The sequence below is a fragment of the Vulpes vulpes genome, chromosome 14 (assembly GCF_048418805.1).
Source record: "Vulpes vulpes isolate BD-2025 chromosome 14, VulVul3, whole genome shotgun sequence".
NCBI lineage: Eukaryota > Metazoa > Chordata > Mammalia > Carnivora > Canidae > Vulpes > Vulpes vulpes.
In genome coordinates, this window is record NC_132793.1 from 109320787 (window position 1) to 109343916 (window position 23130).

At 45.5% G+C, this 23130-nt stretch overlaps 1 protein-coding gene across 2 annotated transcripts in view; it reads right to left on the minus strand.

Moving 5' to 3' along the window:
* Positions 1 to 405: 405 nt before the first annotated feature.
* Positions 406 to 23130, minus strand: part of GRK4 (G protein-coupled receptor kinase 4) — a 105565-nt gene continuing 82840 nt past the window's right edge. For both annotated transcript variants that reach the window (XM_072737679.1, XM_072737680.1), the window contains 7 exons: positions 19505 to 19542; positions 10701 to 10790; positions 9512 to 9720; positions 5944 to 6078; positions 3938 to 4075; positions 3414 to 3551; positions 406 to 944 (listed from right to left, as the gene is read on the minus strand). In XM_072737679.1, coding sequence (XP_072593780.1) covers positions 666 to 944; positions 3414 to 3551; positions 3938 to 4075; positions 5944 to 6078; positions 9512 to 9720; positions 10701 to 10790; positions 19505 to 19542 — 1027 coding nt within the window. In that variant the 3' untranslated portion in view covers positions 406 to 665. The remainder of the gene's footprint in view (positions 945 to 3413; positions 3552 to 3937; positions 4076 to 5943; positions 6079 to 9511; positions 9721 to 10700; positions 10791 to 19504; positions 19543 to 23130) is intronic.

Consider the following 23130-nt stretch of genomic DNA (forward strand, 5'->3'; position numbering starts at 1 on the left):
CCTTTTTTTTAGTATGTAATTGTGCTTTATTTGGGGAAAGCAGATAATTCTCACAATGCAATGTTTATCTCACTGGTATACCAACTTGGTCCAAAGGAAAAGTCAGACACAGTGCTTGTAAAGAAAACAGCATTCCTCTGCCCCACTGCTGCCCATACCAGGGGGAAAGCTTGCCAGACAGAGCCGCTTTTAATCCCTTCAGCTCTTTCTTGTAAGGTTCACACAAACTGTTCATACACTTTAATCAAGGGATTCACTGCTACCTTAAAAACATTATCACGAACCCTAAAAAAAATAAACAAACATTATCACATATGTGCCCAAAGATGTAGGTACAGGGATGCCCAACCCATGGGTATTTATAATAACAAGAAAGCTAGAAGCAACAATTGTTTGGATGGTTTGATAAACAATGGCCCTAAATATGCCCCAAAAGATTAAGGAGCCAGATATATTTAAATGACATGGCAAAAAGATAAATAAATAAATAAATAAATAAATAAATAAATAAATAAATGACATGGCAAGAGATAAGTAACTACAGATGATAGTAATATAGAATAAAATGCTGATAGGAATTATCTTTGGACAGTGGGTGATATTAAAGATGAGTTTTTCATTGTGTATTCTAATTTCAAAACTCTCCTCAATAAATATGTGCTTGCTTATAACCAGAGCGGGGGGCAATGGCATAGCAATACATCAAAGTCCCAGCTTGTAAAATCCTTTCCCAGATTCACTGTATCAGTCAGGATGCTTCCCTCAGGCCCAGGACGGCTCAGCTCAGACAAGCTGAAGCAGGACAGAGGACTGACTCCTGGACGTCCCTCCCGGCCAGAGCTCTGCAGGCCAGCACCCTTCACCCCATGGAGATCCAGCAGGAATGAGGTGCACAGCACACCACCGCCCCTGTGTCCACATTGATAACCGAGGGTCTTCAAGGCCTTGGAATATAAACAGGTGGCAGGAATAAAGGTGATTTGGATTTTCTTTGAAACTTCCTGCAGTGTTTACCATAAGCATGCATTACTTTTCCACAATTACTAACCTATTTACTGAATGGGTAGCACCTACCAAATGCTGTACCCTCACCCAGGTACAGAGCACACTCTGATCGACTTCTGCTGGTCTCACAGGACATGGCTGGAGGTGCCTCCTCTGAAGCACGCCAGTGTGTGCCAGGCTGCCGTGAACATGGGTGGAGACCCAACTTTAGAAATGCTACCATGTCAACGGCACTCCTGAAAGCACTCTTGGGTGCAGGTGTCTGCCCAGGGACACGTGACGGTGTGACAGCAACACTGAATCCAGGCACATGGGTGACCCTGGCTCACTTTCCTTTGGCCATATCATGACATCCAGATCAAGTTCTTGCTGTTTGGTTAAAGTCACCAAGGTCTGGCCCCTGGCTTCTCACCCAGCTCCTGCTGAAAGCCTTGTGCATGTGGACACAGGAGAAAGCCCCAGTTCTGCATCTCGGGGCCACCAGTTGGCCAGTGACATGGCCACCTCTCCACAGAAGTCTGCAGCCCCCTATGGTCCTCCCATGCCCGTGGGTGCGAGCACCCTCTCCCCAAGCAACAGAGCCCACGTTCCCACCACGGCTGAGGGGCTTCACCTTCCTCTTCGGGAAGTCATGCCCGAGGGAAAGAGTTACTAGAAGGCACCACATAGCCCTGGAGGCTCACAAGCCACCACAGGTGGGGGGGGGCAGCCATGGAAGGCCAACCCCTGGCCCTGGAGTACCAGACACACCTTCTTTCAGCACATGCATAGGAATATCACAAAGACATGCACACAGGAAGATGCACACATCTGGCAGGAGAATCTTGGGGAGTGAGCAGATGTCAATGTGAGTGCCAATGACACTTGGCACAATTACCTTCTGACACAGGGGCCATGCGGAGAGTGGGGACCCACCTGCCTCCCTCCCACCTCCATGAGCACCCGAGGACACTCTGGGGTGAGGAACAGGATCCTTGGCTCCAGACACTGTTGGGCTGACACTCAAGCCCACTCTTCCCCCCTCCTCAAGGGCACACGTGGCACTTGGGTCCCAGCCACAAGATGTCCACACCTGGGGATTCTGGGCATTAGGGTGGTCCTCAAGTGTCTTCTTCTTCAGTCCAGCCTTGGTGAAAACACGATTCAGGTATGAGTTTAGAGAAATCTGCAGACTCATAAGGCTTGTGTTAAGCTGTGTCACATGTTTATTGCCATTCACAGATAAGATGGATCGCTGAGCATGTGCTCCTTGGCGATGGGGTCTGGCTCTGCAGTGAGTAGTTACAGCCTTGGGGGCAGCTCTTCCTTTTCGCTGGGGCCACTGCTAATGCAGCCCTGCAACACGGCAGAGCGGCGGGTCAGTCACTTACCTAATGCAAGCCGGCTCCACGCTCTTGTGCTAGATACGAGGGTTTACAAGCACAGGGTGGGGGCACTGACGTTAGCCTGAGTTCCACATGTCCTCTTATGCTCTTCATGGTACAGAGGATGCTCAGTTCATACACACACACACACATACAGACACACACACACACCCAGCATCTCAGGTTCACTTTTTTGTACACTCAATCCAATTACATGACCCAGGCTGAGTGCTGAGAGGGAACGAGACCCAGGCTCTTCCCATCAGCACCACTGTGGCATGGAGCGGCCCATCCTGCACCGTGACATTCCACAGCAGGTGTCCCTGACCAGCTCCCCTTGCACCAGGTAGGCCTCAGTGTGGAGCGTGTCCAGGAAGGACTTCCTGTGCATGGATAGACCAGCTGCTCAGTAGAACACCTACCCTAATTCACACTTGGCCCCTGTTCTCTGAGAAAATGTGGTCACAGTGGATGCACTCTGATGACCTTTCCCACCAAAAGCTTGTTTTTCATACTGAACAAAGATGGATTCAAATGTTAGTGGACAACCTCTGAACAGACAGGGTACAAAGCAGGGCGATCCACTCGTCCAAGGAGAAAAACCTCACTAGGAGAAAAACTTTTAAATATAGTACTACCCTAGGATGTCTCTCAGCATCACTCTTCCACGTTCTGTATGAGAGCAGGCCAGCCAGCAAGGTAGCAGCAACAAAGTCAGCGGGAAGATGGAGAGCTACATGAGCTGTTCCACGACCATTCTACACCACACTCATTTCTGAGCACACATATGTGCCTCCTCACTGAGGGAGGAATCTGAGTGTCGGTGAATCAAAACAATCTTCATACCAACAGCAAACGACACAGTGAAGATTTTTCTGGAGGGGCTCAAATTGCACCATATGGCTAGAGCTCTTAAATTATGTGAAATGACTTAATAAGAAAGCTGACAAAACAAAGTTTTTTACCTTGGTGAAATATTTCTTCTCTTTTAACACATCCCATTAAAAAAAAACCTCAAAGTAATAAAATGTTTGTTACTCTTACCCCTCTCCTGAGGAGTCTGTAGAAGAAGCCTCTCTTCTTTTTGGGAACCTGGTAATGCATTTTCTCTTCTTGATTCAACACCGTGTTTTCATCAAACTCATCTTTGTTGATGTCATTAAAACAACCTGATTCAATCATCTGTGTCCATACAAGAGTAGGACAGAGAAGAGGAGACCCCGTGAGGTCAGTCAGCCATTTCCCACCCTGTAACCAGCTCAGCACATGGACCTCTCCAATTCCCATCCTCTTTCCTGCTTGCTGACCTCCGCTCAGGATAGGGAAGACAGCCTCCCCCTCCTCCCTCTGAGAGGACCCCCAGAGCAGGTAAGGACCAGATGCTAGCGAGGCCCACTTTGGAAGTGGGACCAGGATGGCCAATTGTCCCCCTCCTGTGCATGGACCAGGGCAGCTGCCTTGCATCATCTTACCTCCAAACACACACACACACACACACACACACACACACACACACACACACAGATTTTTTTTCTCCTGGCATCATACCCAGTATAAACCGTCAGTACCTCATTCTGCCAGGGGATGGAGACACACCCTGTAGCAAATTGACCATAGAACGTGTCATCATTGGTGTCCAGGTAGACTCCTTTCACGGTAGAGAACTGCTCTATATCCAGTATGTCCTTACAGTAAATGGCTTGTGGCTGTGCACCGAGAACAAAGAGATGTGAGCCTCTGAGAGCCCTGGAATGGTTCTTAGTCTCCTTAATTATTAAGAACACAGTGTGTGTGAAATCAATGCACATCTGCAGTATCTAAAGCCCTTCCCTCCCTCTAGGGAGCTCCCATCAGTCACAGGCCCTCTGGCCACCGTCTGGTCTGCAAACCTCCCGAGGCTCCCATCCTTGCCTTTCCTGCAGTGGAAGATGGGTGATGGGCAGAGGCAGGGATGAAGAGGGGCCATGCAACATGGAGTCCCGCCTCTGCCTCCAACCCTTGGCTTCCTTCATGTGAAGCATCACATGAAGTCTAAGCGAACAACTGCAGGTCCTGCTTCTCAACTTCCTGTCAGAGCTCATCTAGTGGCTTCCAGTTGCTCCTCCTCTGGGACAAGAGCCCCGGCCTACAGCGCTCCCCACCCTGGCACTGTGGCCATGGGATGCAAGCCAGCAGGGCGTGGCCATCCTGGGCCTTGCCCTCCTCCAAAGCAGCCCCTGCACTCCTGGAAATTAGAACAGCTATTGGCCAAATCATGGTCATGCAAGAGGTGCCTGGCACTTCTGAGTAATTTCCTCCCTGCATGCCATACGATCAAAGCAGAGACATTCCGTAGGCCGCTGGGCAACACACCTCAGAGCAGCCGTTACCCATTCAGTCCCCACACAGCAGGGATGTGGAAGTAAGTAGGCCACAGTCAGAGGGTGGCCCAGAAGAAGGTCAGGACTGAGCCCAGGCTGAAGGGCTACCCCCACCCCCACCCTTACCCCCTCCTTGGACAGAACTGCCTGACCTGTTAGCCCAGGGCCTCCCATCAGCTGGCCCTCACAGCTCCTCTGGTTACATCCAGTAGAATACCCCAAATGTCAGCCCAGAGCCTGCACCTGGCAGGCCCTGGCCCAAGTCTCTTGAGCACAGCAAGGGGTGTGACACTGCTCCCTGGGGAAGACTGCCTTCCTGCTCCATGCAGACCCGATGGGCAATCTCGAGTCCCTGTGGTCCACAACCATAGTCCAATGGTTGGCTCAGTTTGTCACTTGTTTCGCTGCCTGCATCTGCAGGCTGGAGCGAGGTCCATAGTGGCAAGACTGCTTTCTTGATCTCCCTATGGCCTTAATACTGCCACCTGCATCTAGCATGTAATGTGTGAACTTGTTCACAGGAAGGAGGTGCTACTACCACATACGGGGATATGAAAACATAATAAGTCTCGACGGTACAACTAAAAACACATTAATTGTATGCCTCCCTTCCACCATATCCTGCAGAATTATCTTATCTTCACATCTCTTTGACGTGCCAGTAGCAGACTGTCAAGGAGACAGTCCAGACTGTTCTCCGTCCATTCCTGCTTTCCTCAACAGGAGTGCAGTGCCTATAGGTGTTCCCACCAAGCACTGACTCGGACATGAGCCAGACCCTGTGCAGAGCCCTGGGGCACACCCCCTGAAGCGGCCTACAAAGGAAGCTCATAAGGAGGCTCGGCCAACCTCCAGGGCTCCAGGAGTGGAGCCAGGACCTTGGAGACACAGGGAGAGCAAGGGCTTCCCAGACTAAAAGGCGGGCATGCTGGCACAAACACGAGGATGGGGACACAGCCACAGGGAGGTCTTGGGTGGTGCTGAAGTTCTGAGCGGTGCAGAGCCAGGGTCAGCTGCTGGGAAGGCCTGTGGGGACCTGTGAGGACAGCTTGGTGAGTGGCCAGGGGCTGGAGGCAACCAAGATGGGTGAGTGGGGTACCCCATGCAGAAGCACAGTGGGGCTGTACCACTGATCCTGTATCTGCTGGGAAGTCACTGTGTTCCTGGACCCCTTGTCTTGGGACGCTCTGCTCCTCTCTAGGCAACATACTCACATCAGGGCAGAATGGAGGATCTAACATATTCGCTTCCAGTCTCTTGAAGTTAATGTCCTTGAATACGGGGTGTCCTTTTACCTCCACTGCTCCAGCCTTGCAGCCTAGTCGATGTTTGGGATTCTTGGTGAGTAACTGTCCAAGGGGCAGAAACGGAGTCAAAAGAAGAGAGAACTTGGAAGTCTCCATAATAACAAGCAAAGAATTAGGGGTGGCAAAGAGCACATCCACATAAACAAAGTTGCTGCAATTTCAACTTTTCAACCAAACCTCCTTAATTCAGATTTCACAAATTTAGAACACAGGATGCTTTCAAAAGGAGTAGAAACTAATAACAGCCTTTGAGCTACCAATAAATAGTCGGCTAAGTAAATCCTTCAGGAAAAAACCATAACCATGTAAAAATTAGGAGACTTTTTAAAAAGAAATAGGAACTGTCAAAAACTTCACAGATACCATTTTAATGCACAGTCATGTTTATAATTAGAAACTATCTTAATCTGTTCATTAAATAGATCACTAAGGAGCTCAGATGAGGCAAAAATTTGGCAAACTGAGTTCTAGAAGTTGTATATTCTTAAAATGAGTAGACAGCATCTCTTTCAAAAGTTTTCCTTACTCAAATATTCATTATTTTCACCAAAGAGGCCTTCACCCACAATTATCATCAGTCAGAAAAGTTTAGCTGGGCTCAAAGCCACACAAAACAGGTCTGGCTCTATAGTATGGCTGGCGCCTGCTGGGGAAATACCCAACCCCATACACAAGGTTTCACCACAACGCAGCCCAGCCCATGACTTCGGCTGTGTCTGGTGCTGCTCTTGCAGTACGGTGGTGGAGCTGACCAGCCATGTGAGGGACCCACAAAGCCTAAGAACTACTTACTATCTGGCCCCCCACAGAAAAGTTTGCCAACCCTGGCCTAGCCTCACCACCAGCACCCGCCGCTTTTCTGAAGAGAAACCAAAGTCCCAGGCAAAGAGCCAAGGACACTTTGCGTTGGGCTGATGTGCACTGGCCTGCACACCCTGTAGCCCTGGCTGCATGAACTCTGGATGTAGCACACATTGACCTGTGTTTGCCTATGGCCTGCACACATGCCATGCCCTCTGTCTAGAAGCCCCTTTGCCTGGCTGACTAGGTTTCCAGCTCCCTGCCTTGGAGCATGCTTCCTTCGGACACCTGTCACTCCTGGCATGACATCAATACCAGTCTCTCCTGTTGGACACAAGCCCCCAGAGGCAGGGCCACAGGAACTCCTGCTCACTGCGATAGCCTCAGCACATAGCCAGGGCAAGGGCTCAACAAGATTTGCTCAGTGCAGTTATTCTTGGCAATGCTTTGTTAATTAAAAGCAGATCTGAAAATTCAGTGTGATGTCAAATATAATCCCTATGTCTCCAGGGTTCCACGACTCCATCGAGTCTGCTGTCGACACATACCCATCAGATGGCCTTGGACTTGTGGTCAGAAAGCCTGGGTTCAAGTTCTCCACTGTCATCCCACTATGGGATGTCAAATAAAATTTTTAGGGGCACCTGGGTGGTTCTGTGGGTTAAGCTGCCAACTCTTAATTTTGGCTCAGGTCATGATCTCAGGGTTGTGGGATCGAGCCCCACGTCAGGCTCTGGGCTCAGCGGGGAGTCTGCTTGGGATTCTCTCTCTCCCTCTCCCTCTGCCCTTCCACCTGTTCATGCTCTCTCTCTCTCTCTAAAATAAATAAATAAAACTTATTTTAAAAATCAAACTCTTAATTTTTCAACTGTGAGGCTAAGAAAACACCTTAGAAGTCCACTCTCAGGATCAGATGAGGTAATATATGAGAGCTTTCAAAACCAGACAGGTGTCCACATGTCAGGCGCTACTCTGGCCACCTGTTTAGGTCAGTGTAAAACGCTGGCACTTCCTTAGCCCTTCCTTCTGCTCCATCGAACACAAGTGCAATACTCTGACCTCACATCATATCTGGCTCACTCACTGGGCATGGGTGCAGTATGCTGGAGGCAGGTAGAGGGTGAAGAGCCTGCAGCCCCCCTGCAAGTGCACTCAGCACTGGGGCCCCGCCCACCATCCCTGTCCCCATGGGTGCTGTCCTCTCCAAACCCCCACCCTGCTGCTTCCTGAGATGCTCTCTTCTGTAATCCCTGTTTGCTGGGATTGAACCCTGGCTCCAAGAAGCAGCTGTCTCTGCTCACAGGAGCTACTGAGGATTTGTGCATCAGTAGGCACGTCACACACGCTTGTGTACTGCCTCTTCTGGCAAGCCTATGAGGGAGAATTTATCACCATCCACAGGTCAGACATGAGAAACCAGAGACTGGACAGGTAAGCCCAGTGCAGGGAGCCTAGACGATCTCCAAGCCAGAGCTCGAAGTCCCAACCCTGGTTCTCATTCAGGCGCTGCCTTCCTTCTCCAGGACCACAGCAGCACACAGCATTTCTCCATCCTGAACACTCTTGAGGCCTTGTTTCTCTCTTGTTCATGCCACCCATCAAATTCCGCTTTTTCACTATAGTTATTTTTTGTGTTTGTTCTAGGCCTACCATTAAACTGTGAGCTCCTTAGGGGGCAGGCTCTACTTCCAACTTACATTTTTACACCCCTATGGCCTTTCAAGCACCAGGTCAAATAGCAGCTTGGCCAGAATGCTGATAAACACAGAGGAGCTGACTAACTGCCCACTCCAAGCAGAACAAGCTGGCGGGAAGGAAGGCCAGGCTGCTTCCCCTGCTTGTGACAGGCCACTAACACTCATCACTCCACACATGACAACAACAGGGAAGGGAAAACAAAATCGGTATTTCCAGTCACCCACAACTCACCTAAGTTACTGACATACTCAGTCAGTTACAGAAGTTGCTGGTTCCAGCAGGCACCCACTTGGGGACCCACGGCCCACCTCCCCGTGACCCCCTCACTGACCCATGGCCCTTTCCCAGCCAGCCCTGCTTTCCTCTCCCTGTGCCCCAGGCTTCCTGACTCTGGGGAGGAAGAGCCACAACCCCAACAGGCAGTGCTCACACTTTGCCTCCACTACACTGATTGCCCCTTGCCCTGAGTCCGCACGCCTACATCCTCCTATACTCCACCTGGATTCCACCACTCATCTTTCACCCCACCTCCATCTCTGTCCCTATCTCCTACCCGCAGTGACATGCAGACCCAGGAAAGCAGCAGGCCCACGCAGCCCATCAGGTTGGGAGTGTCGATCTTGCCCATGATCCCCAACAGCTAGTTAAATAGGAAAGAAACACCGGCAGACAGAAAAACCTCACTGCTCCTGAGAAACAAGATTCTGTTTGATCTTTAGTTTCACAGGAAGCGGGCGACCTTGGCATCAGTCTCCCCTCTCAGGGGCTCCTTTTGAAAAATCAAACCACAAACTGCTCTGCTTTGCTCCTGTCAGCTGGAAACCCAATCACGTGTTCTCCCAGGCCAGGTCACCAGGGTGGCAATTCCCATGAGTGGCTGATGCAGCAGTGGCAGCAGCTCCCCATGTGCCAGCCCAGTGGGAACCACCCCAGCCTGAGAGGGGTTCCCTCCCACCCTCTCCAGAGCCCAACCCACCATCTTGCAGATGGACTTGGAGTCCTCAGAAAACTTCTTCGAATACTCCTCAGTGTCTTTCTTCACTCTTCGTTCCACCTCCTCTCGCTTGACTTTCTCTTTGAACTTTCTGAATGGAGAATGTCCCTGAATCATTTCATATATCAGACAGCCAAGTCCCCACCAATCAGGACTAAATGTATAGTTTTCATTATTGATAACTTCAGGAGCTACATAACAAATACAGGAAATTTAAATTAAATTTTGGCTTTAAATTTTCTTGTAATTAATTCCAAATAACACATTATAAATTTAACATTTGTTACAACATGAACCCTGGAAACGTGTTAGGGAAAGAAGACAGACACAGAAGGCCCAATTTTATTTAAATAAAGCAGGCTAACTAGACAGGTCCATGGAGACAAGAAGTGGGTGAATGGCCACAGGGCCAGGGCGAGAGGGGATGCTGATGGGCCTGGGTTCTCATCCTGGTAGGGGTAGGTGCACAGGTCTGTGTGTGTGCTAAAATCCAATCACATGTACTCTTCAGAGTGGTGGATTTCATGGTATATGACTTATATTTCAACAAGTAGGTTTCTGGAAATAGTCTGTACTATCCCCAGGGCATGAAATGAACAGCCACAGGGTAATAAACATGGGGAACCAGGGCTCCAGGGAAGACCCTGCCTCCCAATGAGGGAGCTCCCTCAGACACACAGAGCCATGCCCAACAGCACCCAAAGGGCATTGACCCCCACAGCAGGTAACACCAGACATGGTGGCATGTTGGGTGTTACTAAAGGACTCTGCAGAGGCCCTTGGGGTCCCTTATGTCAGAGGCCACTTCTGGGTCAGTCTGGCATCGTCAGGCTGGGATCTGACCCCAGGCCAAGGCCTCCCAGTCATGGAGGCTTTGCAATAACCAGGGAACAATGGCTTCACCAGGGGCCAGAAGGGCCAGTGTGCCCAGGGTGGTGGCAGTAGCAGAGTGAGGGGCCACAGGTCCTGTCCTGGCTCTGCCCTCACTCAGCTATATGACCTCTGCCGGCAGGAGGGCAGATGGGAGGACTCCTCTGCAGTCCCAACACTGGCTGAGGACAGACTTCAAACACTGCCTGTGCTCCCTCCAAGTGGTTTAGAACTTTTCTGTGTTCTGAAGATGCAGGCATCCAGAGAGAGCACAAGGATGTGGAGGTAGCCTATCACATACCCATGTAGCCGACTGTACCCACTCTTCCTCGGATGGTCTCCCCTTCTGGAATCTCCATGGCTAAACCGAGGTCTGAGATCCGGATGTGCCCTGTGTGTGTTCAAGCACATTACACAAACCACAGGGGGCATGCTGACACATTCATGACAATAAATTGGTGGGGAAAATTATAAAATTACATTCAACTTATCCACTTTTAGTGAATACTACACAGAGCATTCAGTTCTACAAATACAATGGGAAGTTAGATTTATAGCTACTAATCAGGAAGTCCTTTAACCACAGACAATTACTTGATAAGATAGAAGCATGGTGTTTATTATTTAATTTCCTATAACTACCAGATCCGTAAATAAAACGATAATGAATAGTACATGAACTACATAATAGAAAATAAACACTTTCTGTCAGAACACCAATAGGCTTATATACAGGAACAACAACAGGCAAATAATAAGTTTTTCTCTAAAAAACAAATTGTAACAGCAAAATAATAAATAAGATGAAGAAAATTCACTTAAAAGACTGTTATGTGTTAATGTCTTTATATAGAAAGATTTAAATAGTTATTAAATTCAGTATGAAAATAACAAACTATGGAAATTTTTCTTTCGAGAGTCTAGAGAGATAAACCAGTCCTGGAGGCAGATACCTGCTCACCTTATTGGCCATGTGTCTCCAGCTCCTGATACAATACCTGCATATTATAGGTGCTCAATAAATATTGAAGAAATGAATGAACCAACCAGTAAATATGTGCTCAACACTGAAAATCTGCAACATACCATTTGAGGCACTGAAGCTGCTTTAGCACATTCTACACTATGCCTTAGACAGGAAAATGGACCTTTCCCTTAACACGCCACACTGACTCACATTACTCCCTTGTGGTGGGCCCTCACCAGGGGAGGCAGGGTGCTGGAGCCCTTGGAGTGGATTCTGGAGCCATACGGCTTGGGTTTGAGTCCCAGCCCTGCCATTTACCAGTGTGTCTCAGGTTCCTGCTTTTGTATAGGAACCTTTCCTCAATAAAGTAGCTTTTATGTATTTTGTTTAAGTAAAGTACCAGCATGTTATGAAAATTTAAGTATCCTTTCTTATTATTCTTTTAAAAAGTGATTTTTTTAACTGAGAAATGAAAAGTAAAACTACTGACAAATTGACAAAGACTCAGTTTGAGAAGCCAGTTTGTTGGTGGGGCCACAGGGAAGCAGGTGCACACATACCCTGCCCGTGTGCATACAGACCAGTACAGCTCCATCACTCAGTACTGGGCAATGTTTCCCATCCTTCAGCCTCACACCCCTCACCAGGGATCTACCCAAGGACACATGGGAAAAAGCAGGAAATAACATGTGTACAGGGCTGTATGTTGCAGCATTAACTGAAAAGAACAGAGGGTTGGGAACAGCCTGCTATCCACCAGTGCAGACTGGGCAGATCAAGCTGGTCTGTCCACAGGCAGCTGGATGGAAGAGTAAGGAAGATGTTCATTTAGTATCATAGAATGGTCTATGTTATATATTTAAAAAGCAGAGAAAAATATTGTAATCATACTAATGTCATCAGGAACTAGTATTTTCCACGTAAGGAGAAAAAACACAAATGTGAAATGAAGAAGTTAAACGAGAATAGAAATATCATTATGGGGGATCCCTGGGTGGCGCAGAGGTTTGGCGCCTGCCTTTGGCCCAGGGCGTGATCCTGGAGACCCGGGATCGAATCCCACATCGGGCTCCCGGTGCATGGAGCCTGCTTTCTCCCTCTCCCTCTGCCTATGTCTCTGCCCCCCCCCCCTCTCTCTCTCTGTGACTATCATAAATAAATAAAAATTAAAAAAAAAAAGAAATATCATTATGAATCCCTGATGAATATTTTCTTTTAAAACAACAAGAATGGGACGCCTGAGTGGCTCAGTGGTTGAGCATCTGCCTTTAGCCCAGGTTGTGATCCCGGGGTCCTCGGATCGGGTCCTGCATCAGGTTCCCTGCAGGGAGCCTGGTTCTCCCTCTGCCTATGTCTCTGCCTCTCTCTGTGTGTCTCATGAATAAATAAATAAAATATTTTTTAAAATTTAAAAAAATAAAATAAGAACAATGTTTTCTCTCTCTGAAAAGGCCTGGGAAGAATGACCAGCATGGCAGCAAGGGCACCTGGCACTCACATTGTGCTCTCCACACAGAGGACCAGGCCCCTTGGAGACACAGTTGACGTCAGGGCTCAGTAAGCATGTGCAAGGTCACTCTGGAACATCTTCAACAAGAAAGAAGAGCAGAAAACCAGGAACTCATTAGAGGCCCTGGATATTCACTGGCCAAAGATGGGCCAAAAAACATCAAAAAAGAATATGGGCCAAAAAACATCAAAAAAGAATAATGACTCCAATAGATTAAACCCTATCAGAGGGTTAAGATCTGCACGTTCATTAATGACACCAAAATAGAATAAAACAGGAACCACCTTGATCATCTTGGAGAATAGAGAACTAACACAATCTCCTGAAAAGTAGAAATGAAGGGAGGCATTCATGTATTTCACCTGCTTTTCCTGAACAAACAGGTAAACAAAGTTCTTTTTTACAGATGGATCTCAACAAATAAGTGCACTAGGAATGATGGAATTAGAATGCCATCACCTTACAGCTCCAGGGAAATGCTGTATCTTGATATTGATCATTCATGAAAAGCTGGTGGGAAATGGATAATGGAGAAATTGGGCCTGACAGAGGTTTGAAACCACTCATCACTCTGAACGCCATAAGAGGAGACACACTTTTCAAATGCCTGCTGACGTCATACAACAGGAAGGACACACAAAGTATACTCACCAAAAATCAAATCTGGACCTATTTCAGCCTCTAGATCTAACTACTGGCTTACAGGAAGAATAGGGGACATAGTGAACGCGTTAAATCCAGCCAAATTCAGAACCTGGGAAATTCTATAGGACAAATGTCTGTGTTCTAGCCTGCCAAGACTGCCATAACCAAAGTGCTACAGCTTAGGACTGAAAAGGGCAGATATTTATTTCCCTAGAGACTGGAAGTCCAAGATCAAGGGCCAAAAAGTGTGTAGATTATTGACCTCACCCTGTGTATTCATAGCCTCTTCCCTCTCCCCTCTGTCCATCTCTGCGCCCTAATCTCCTCCCCTTACAAGAACACCAGTCATATGCATTCAGGACTCTTCATAGTGGCCTCATTCAGCTGGAATCACACTTTTAAAAGCCTTCATTCCAAACACAGTTGACCCTTGAACAACACGGGCTTGAACTACATGGGTGCACTTACACAGGCGTTTTTGTTTTTTTTTTAGCCCAGGACAGCATTGTAAATGTATTTTCTCTTTCTTATGATTTTCTTAACATCTTTTTTCTAGCCTATGTTATTGTAAGAATACAGTATAATACATAGAATATGTGTTAATTGACTGTTTATGTCATAACTAAGGCTTCTTGTCAAAAGTAGGCTATTAGTAGTTAAGTTTTGAGGGACTTGAAAAGTTATATGTGGGGGCATCTGGGTTACTCAGGCAATTAAACATCCAGTTCTTTATTTCCATTAAGGTCAAGATATCGCAGTTGTGAGCTCGAGCCCCACCTTGGATTCTACACTCAATGCAGAGTCTGCTTAAGATTCTCTCTCCCTCTTCCTATGCCCCTCCCCCTTCTCCAGCTTACACTCTCTCACTCAAAAAAAGAAAAGTTACATGTGGATTTTTGACCATGTGGGGAGTTGGTGTCCCTGATCCCCCCATGGTCCAAAGCTATACAGTCACATTCTGAGGTACTGGGGGTTAGGGCTTTGTGACATGACTTTTAGAGGGACACAATTTGGCCCATAAAGCCTGGTTTCACAAACAAATGACACAGAGTAACAGGGAGGAGGAACCTATGAGATTAAACAAACTCAACAAGATATCAATCAAATGCGATGTGTTCATGCTACATTTAACACACAATTCAACATATAATTAAAGAAGATGTAAAGCCTATGGGAGGGGTAGAGGGAGAAGAGAGAATCTCAAGGAGGTTCCACACTCAGTGCAGAGCCTGATGTGGGGCTTGATCTCACAACCCTGAGATCATGATCTGTGCCAAAATCAAGAGTCTGATGCTTAAGCAACTGAGCCACTTAGGCACCTTAAATAATTGTTAAATACTTTTGGATGTAATAATAGCATTGGGTTTATTTTTTTTAATATTAAATAATTTTTTAAAATAAAATATTTAAAATATTACCTTTAAAAAATAAAATAAAATATTACCTTTGATATATATTTTATAGATAGAAGAATATGATGTAGAGGATTTCCTTTAAAATCATTGTCAATAATAAAATGCTACTATTCTTTACAAAAATTCACTGCTTATCCTGTTTTGTAGGAATACATGATAGTTTTCTTTTTTATCTCAACTACCAGTTAAATTTCATAAACCAAGTCCCTCCTAATTTAGAAGTTTTCAAAAAAGATTGCTGACATATTTAGGATGGACAAACAGTAAATGTACCTAACAACCTAGAACAGATGATAATCACCTTTTTTAAAATTTAAATTTTAACTCCAGTATAGTTAACATAGTGTTATAATAGTTTTAGGTGTACAATATAGTGATTCAACACTTCCATATATTACTCAGTGCCCATCACAGTAAGTGTCCTCTTCATCTCCTTCACCTGTTTTACCCATCCCCCCATCACTCCCCTCCAGGGACCATCAGTGTGTTCTCTACAGTTAAGAGTCTGTCTTTTGGTTTCTCTTTTTTTCCCTTTGTTCATTTATTTTGTTTCTTAAATTCCATGTATGAGTGAAATCATACAGTTTGACTTCCCCTGAATAATTTATTTCTCTTACCATTATACTCTGTAGATCCATCCATTGCTGCAAATGGCAAGATTTCATTCTTTTTATGGCTGAATAATAGTCCACTGTATATATACACCACCTCTTCTTTATCCATTCATTAATTGATGGACCTTTTGGGCTGCTTCCATACCTTCGCTATTGTAAATAATGCTGCAATTAATATAGGATTGCATATATTTTTTTAAATTAGTGTTCTCCTATTCTTTAGGTAAATACCCAGTAGTGTGATTGCTGGATCATATGGTAGCTCTATTTTTAACTTTTTGAGGAATCTTCATACTGTCTTCCACAGTGGTCTTTCTGTTTGCATTCCCACCAACAGTCCATGAGGGTTCCTTTTTCTCTACATCCTCACCAATACTTGTTGTTTCTTGTGTTTTTTATTTTAGCCATTCTGACAAGTGTGATGTGGTATCTCATTGCAGTTTTAATTTGCATTTCCCTGGTGATGAAGGATATTGAGTTCCTTTTCATGTGTCTATTGGCCATCTGGTTGTCTTCTTCAGAGAAAAGTCTGTTCATATCTTCTGCCTATTTCTAATTGGGTGTTGAGTTTTAGAAGTTCTCTATATATTTTGGATACTAATCCTCTATTGGATATGTCATTTGTAAATATCCTCTCCCATTCAGTAGGTTATCTTTTTGTTTTGTTGATTCTTTCCTTTGTTGTGCAGAAACTTTTTATTTTAATCAAGTCCCAATACTTAATTTTTGTTTTTGTTTTTGTTTCCTTGCCTCAGGAGTCATATCTAGAAAAAAGTTGCTATGGCCAATGTCAAAGAAACTACTTCTTGTGCTCTCTTCTAGGAGTTTTGTGTTTTCAGGTCTCATATTTAGATCCTTAATCCATTTTGAATTTATTTTTGTGTATGGTATAAGAAAATGGTCCAGTTTTCCCAGGACTATTTGTTGAAGAGACTGTCTGTTTCCCATTGCATATTATTGCCTCTTTTGTTAAAGATTAATTGACCTGGATCCCTGGGTGGTGCAGCAGTTTAGCACCTGCCTTTGGCCCAGGGTGCGATTCTGGAGACCTGGGATCGAGTCCCACGTCGGGCTCCCGGTGCATGGAGCCTGCTTCTCCCTATGCCTATGTCTCTGCCTCTCTCTCTCTCTCTCTCAATCTCTCTCTCCCTGTGATTATCATAAATAAATAAATTTTTTAAAAAATTAAAAAAAAAGATTAATTGACCACATAACTGTGGATTTATTTCTGGGTTTTCTGTTCTGTTCTATTGATCTGCTTATCATTCTTGTGCCAGTACCACACTGTTTTGATTACTACAGCTTTGTGTTTTATCTTGAAATTTGGAATTGTGATACCTCCAGTTTTGTTTTTCTTTTTCAAGATTGCTTTGGCTATTTGAGGTCTCTGTGGTTCCATATAAATTTTAGGATTATTTGTTCTAGTTCTATGAAAAGTGCTATCGGTATTTTGATAGGGATTGCATTAAATCTGTAGATTGCTTGTGGTAATATAGATATTTTAACAAAGTCTATTCTTCCAGTCCATGAGCATGGAATATCATTCCATCTGTTTGTATTGTCTTCAATTTATTTCATCAATGTTTTAAAATTTTCAGAATACAGTCCTTTCACCTTTTTGGTTGAATTTATTCCTAGGCATTTTATTATTTTTGGTATAATTATAAATGGGATTGTTTTCTTAATTTTCTCTTTCTACTGCTTCATTATTGATGTATAGAAGTGCAAAGGATTTCTATACATTGATTTTGTATACTGCAACCTTACTTAATTCATTTATCAGTTCTAGTAGTTTTTTGGTAGAGTCCTTAGGGTTTTCTATATTTAGTATCATATCATCTGCAAATTGTGAAAGTTTTATTTCTTCCTTACCAATTTGGATGCGTTTTGTTCCTTTTTCTGGTCTGATTGCTGTGGCTAGGATTTCCAGCACTATGTTGAATAAAAGTGGTGAGAGTGGACATCCTTGTCTTATTCCTGACCTTAGGGGAAAAGCTCTCAGTTTTTTCCATTGAGGATAAGATTAGCCATGGGTTTTTCACATATAGCCTTTATTATGTTGAGGTATGTTTTCTCAAAACCTACTTTGTTAAGGGTTTTTATCATGAATGGGAGTTGTACTTTGTCAAATGCTTTTTCTGCATCTATTGAAATGATCATGTGGTTTTTTTCCTTTCTCTTATTGATGTGATATATCACATTGATTTGCAAATATTCAACCACTCTTTCATCCTGGTAATAAATCACACTGATCATGGTGAATGATTTAATCAAATGATTAAATGTATTCTTGAATTCAGTTTGGTAGTATTTTGTTGAAGATTTTTATATGTATGTTTATCAGACATATTGGCCTGTAGTTCTATCGATTACCATTTTTTTAACCTAATTTCACCACAAATGTGAAGTTCTACTTTAGAGACAAAAACAGAAATGCTAAAAAGTTGTCCAGATTGGAAATGAAAGAGTTCATCTTATATTCTATGGTTTCTGGTGGAAATTACTTCTTGGGAATTTTAATCACATGATACTTTTAAAAAAACAAAAATCAATTGCATTTGTAAGTCATAAAGTATAGCTAGAATTAGACTTTAAAAATTAAAAGAGTAGGAAAACAAAAAGAAAATATTAGAAATCTCCTGAATCAAGAAAAGCAAAACAAAGTTTTGTCATTCCTTTCCATTTTTAATAAGAATGTAACCAGATCACAGTCTCTAAAGAATAAGGAACAGCACCACAGAAAGGACACTTGGCACCTGCTTTGGGGCAGGGTGACAAAGGTCATGGTGGCCTATTCTACTACTGACCACAACTGCAGAGCCTAACAGATCACAAAAGTTATACTTTAAGAGAATCAATGGGCCACAGCAGTGACTAGACCCAATGCACTGAGACTGTGCATGGAGAACCAACCAGAGGTGAGCTGCAAGGGGCACTTGTGGTTCCTCAGAAGCATTTGCAAATCCTGGTCAAACCAGAGGTTGTTCACTGGGAGAGGGGGACACATACAGCCACTCTCCAGCTGCTCCCACCTGGGACTCTCAGCAAGAGTCCCAGGTGGGAGCAGCTGGAAGCTGAGCCAAGACTTTTGGGCCCCTGGAGCCTCTGCAGGGACACAGACAGCAGTAGAACTCTGGCACACCCAGCACTGCAAAGACAGAGAGACCCAGGGCCCTCAAAAACAGGGCCAGCTTCATCTTCAAAATATCAGGAAACAGAATCTAGCAATCTATGTAAGTAACAGCTCATTATGCCCACATTGGATTTATTTCAGAAATGAAAGGTTAGTATAATATTTGAAAATTAACTATATTAATAGAAAAAAAGAACATCATATAATCATCTTGATGGAAAAGGAATGACATAATTCAACAACTGTTATTTTTTTAAAAAGGAAAATTCTTGAGGTGCCTGGGTCTCAGTCAGTTAAGCATCTGCCTTTGGCTCAGGTCATGATCCAAGGGTCCTGGGATCCTGCTCAGTGGGGAGTCTACTTCTCCCTCTCCCTCTGCTCCTCCCCTTGCTCATGCTCTTGCACTCTCTCTCTCAAATAAATAAGTATAATATTTTTTTTAAGGACAATTCTAAGGGGCCCCTGGGTAGAAATACACCTCTAAGACAAAAAGTAAGATGTGGGCCAACAGCAAGAAGCAGGAGAGAGAAAAATGTTCTTACTGTGAGTTTATTTTAATATGTTTCTCAAACTCTTAACTGAAATTAACTAACTTCAGTTAATTAAATTAATTGAAATTGATGACCAACTCTGCTTCTTGCCTAAAAACAGGGGGAATGACAATGTTATCTCCATTATGTTTTCAAAAGAACACATACCAAAGAGTTTCTCTTTTTGTTGTTTTATCTGTTCTGCAACAATAGGCTAAGTCCACATTAACTTTCTATAACCAAGTCTCTCTTAACAAAGTCTTACACTTTAGATGTGAAAAGCTCACTCACCACGGTCATCGAGGAGAATATTCTCAGGCTTTAAGTCTCTACAAAGGAAGAGACAACAACAAAAAGCTCAATTATTCAGAAAGTGACACTGTGATTCATCAGCACCCAGCAGAAACAACCATAGATGTCTCTGCTATGAGCAGCGGCAAGAGCAGGATAACAAAACTGTCCTTTGTGGGTCATGAGTCCTTCGTTCTGTCGCTGGGAAGGACCAGGACTCCATGAAGGATTCATCTCAATGAACACAGTACGTATGATAGCACTGTGCAAACCACTCTGCCCAGGTCTGCAGACCTGACTGAGACAGCTCAGTGATGGAAGGTATGGCCCCGTAGTAAGGAACTAGTCCTTCATGAACTTGGCTCGATTTCTCTTATCATTCATATACTTTTTAAAATGTCAACACCTGAAAATTTCCCATACCAGAAGAACACAGCTTCAGGGGTCAGACAGGCATAGATTTGAATGCTAACTCTGCTGCTTCTCTGCCATGTGACCTGAAGCGCTCCCAGCCACAGTGTGCTCCCCTGGAACTTTACATGATCCACACCCACCCATGTCCCCAGCAATGCAGGGTTGGAGAGCTCAGGCCTGGCAGCAGGAAGCCTGTAATCACAGCAGTAACTGTTACTCAGTTTATTGTGGAGGAGGAGGGGTACCGAAGACTTTGAATAAATACAGATCATTAAAGACTAAAATATCTTAGATGTAATATTTCAAACTGCTTATTTGTTTCTTCCCTTTGAAAAAAAAGATTTAGTTTTTAGAGGATTTATATTTAACTCTGATTTCAAATGCAGCCCTATCACAACTCTCCCTCTCCCCTGAACATCGCCCCTCCATTGTGACCAGATTACTAGAACCTCCACACAAAAGCAACAGCAGATGGAAGACGGCTGGACTTGGGAAAGTTCTGTAAAGAGACAGAACTGAGAGCTAGCTGCAGTGAGACCTCCCAATACCTCGAAAGGCCATAATTAGTGTAAAACCTGCTCAACTCAAACCCACACCACCAGGAAAAGATGACAAGAGACCCTGTTAGTAGCTCAGGGAGATGTGAACACACGCATGAGTGGCTGCAGAGAAACCTTCCTGTAGCAACCATGCCACCATGCTCACAGTCCTGCTCACAGAAGCTGAGGGGCAGGTGGCTTCTGTGTTTGGACTTTCCAGCCGTGTGCATATGCTCCTGCACTATCTGGATGGGATGATGAGCATTTTTTATTTCCCCTTTATTCTTTTCTGTATTTAAAAAAAAAACCTTATAAATGTTATTAAAAACAAAGTAGCCTTCCTTGACAGGGAACCTCCACAGCCTCCTCATTTATGTAGGTTCGTACTCAGCATCAACACAACACCTGTCCCCCAAATTACTTTAAATGTCTCCTGGGACATCTTAAACCCCACTGCTCCTAGTGTGGGCCAGTGCTGCTGCAGAGCAGAAAGCAAGGCCAGTGAGAGAGCCCCTGCCCCAAACCGGCCCTCCAGTCATCCACCCAGCTGTCACCTAGCACTGCCAGTCAGCTGGCTCTAAGAGGAAGTGTGTTGTATCTGTTTCACAAAGGAGCAACAGCGGTGCAGTAATAACATCAGTGACTCACCAAATACCCGCCACACATGCCATAGGCACCATCTCCTGTCAGGGCCACAAAATCTCTGGGAAGCAGCTGTAGACAGGGGGCTAGCAGAGTCCAGTGGGCCACACAGAAGCTAAATGACAAGCTGGAACAAAGTGCAAAGCGACCCTCACTTGCCCCACCCCGCACGCTGGGCGCTGGATGCGTACAAGTATCAAGTGCCACAGCATTAGGCCTCAGGGTATTGTCATTTCTTGTACCTTCCTTCAAAAATGATTTTTCCAGGCTTTTTTTCTTTTTTAAAAGATTTCATTTATTTATTCATGAGAGACACACAGAGAGAGGCAGAGACATAGGCAGAGGGAGAAGTAGGCTCCCCGGTGTGTGACTCAATCCCAGGCCCCTGGGATCATTCCCTGAGCCCAAAGCAGATGCTTAACCACTGAGCCACTCAGGAGCCCCTGTTTTCTCTAGGCTTTTAATCAACTTAACAGCTATCTTCACGTATCTCCAAGTTTGGGCACAGGGCACTGTGTGGAGGATGCTGAACAATGCACCACTGTCAGCCACTCAGCCTCCAGGATGCGGCTTCCTCAACTGTCAAGTGAAGGGGTTTCCTAGTGATCTTTTCAGTTCCTTTTGGATTGCAAAGTGATAATCTAATTATAATCTTAAGCCAGGAATACAAATTTAGGTCAACATCCTGTATAGGAGGGTCCAGCCAAAGCTGAGATTAAAAGAAGTGAGACTGTCTTCTTACATTTGTACAACCTTCCACCCCCAGCCTGCTGACTTGGGTATAATTTGTATATCGTTTGTTGTGCTCTCAGGTCATTAGAAGTGATCTCATACCTCCATGCTCTGGTATACCAGAAACACATTTTGCTGGTTTCATATCCATTCTTTTTGTTAAAAAAAGTACCTGCGGGGGAGGGGCAAGATGGCGGAGGAGTAGGGTCCCCAAATCACCTGTCCTCAACAAATTACCTAGAAAACCATCCAATCATCCTGAAAATCTACGAATTTGGCCTGAGATTTAAAGAGAGACCAGCTGGAACGCTACAGGGAGAAGAGTTCGCGCTTCTATCCAGGTAGGAAGACGGGAAAAAAGAAATAAAGACACAAAAGGCCTCCAAGGGGGAGGGGCCCCGCGAGGAGCCGGGCTGAGGCCGGGGCGAGTGTCCCCAGGACAGGAGAGCCCCGTCCCGGAGGACCAGGAGCTGCACCAACCTTCCCGGCGGAAAGGCCTCCCGGGGAATTGGAGCAGGATCCCCAGAAAGGCGGGGATGCCCTCGGGCTCCCTGGGACAGTAACAGAGGAACTGCGCCCCGGGAGATGCGCCGAGCTCCCTAAGGGCTGCAGCGCTCGGCGGGACCCGGAGCAGCTCGGAGGGGCTCGGGCGGCGGCTCCGCGGAGGGGGCTGCGGGGCGGGAGCGCGAATCCGACAGCGCAGGCCCCGGAGCACAGGGCGCCGGGACACAGCCCAGGATCCGGCCTCCCCCGGGACAGGCAGAGGCCGGGAGGGCCCAGGACAGCGAGGACGCTCCTGCCTGGAACTGACCAGATCAGCGGCCCCGCCCGGGAGCCCCCAGGCCCAGCAGAGCCCCGGAGCTACTGCGGGGGCTGACTCCAGGGTCCCAGAGCTGCCCCCGCCACTGTGGCTTCCTCCCGGGGCCTCACGGGGTGAACAACCCCCATTGAGCCCTGCACCAGGCAGGGGCAGAGCAGCTCCCCCAAGTGCTAACACCTGAGAATCAGCACAGCAGGCCCCTCCCCCAGAAGACCAGCGAGACGGACCAGTTCCAAGGGAAGTCAAGGGACTTAAAGTATACAGAATCGGAAGATACTCCCCGTGGTTTTTGTTTTTGGTTTTTTTTGTTTTTGTTTTTGTTTTTTTTGTGTTTTTTTGTTTGTTTGTTTTGTGTTTTTTTTTTCTTTCTTTCTTCTGATTGCTTACCCCACCCCACCCCCTTTTTTTTCTTTTTTCTCCTTTCTTTCTTTTTCTTTCTTTTTCTTCTCTTTTTCCCCTTTTTTTCTTCTTTCTCTTTT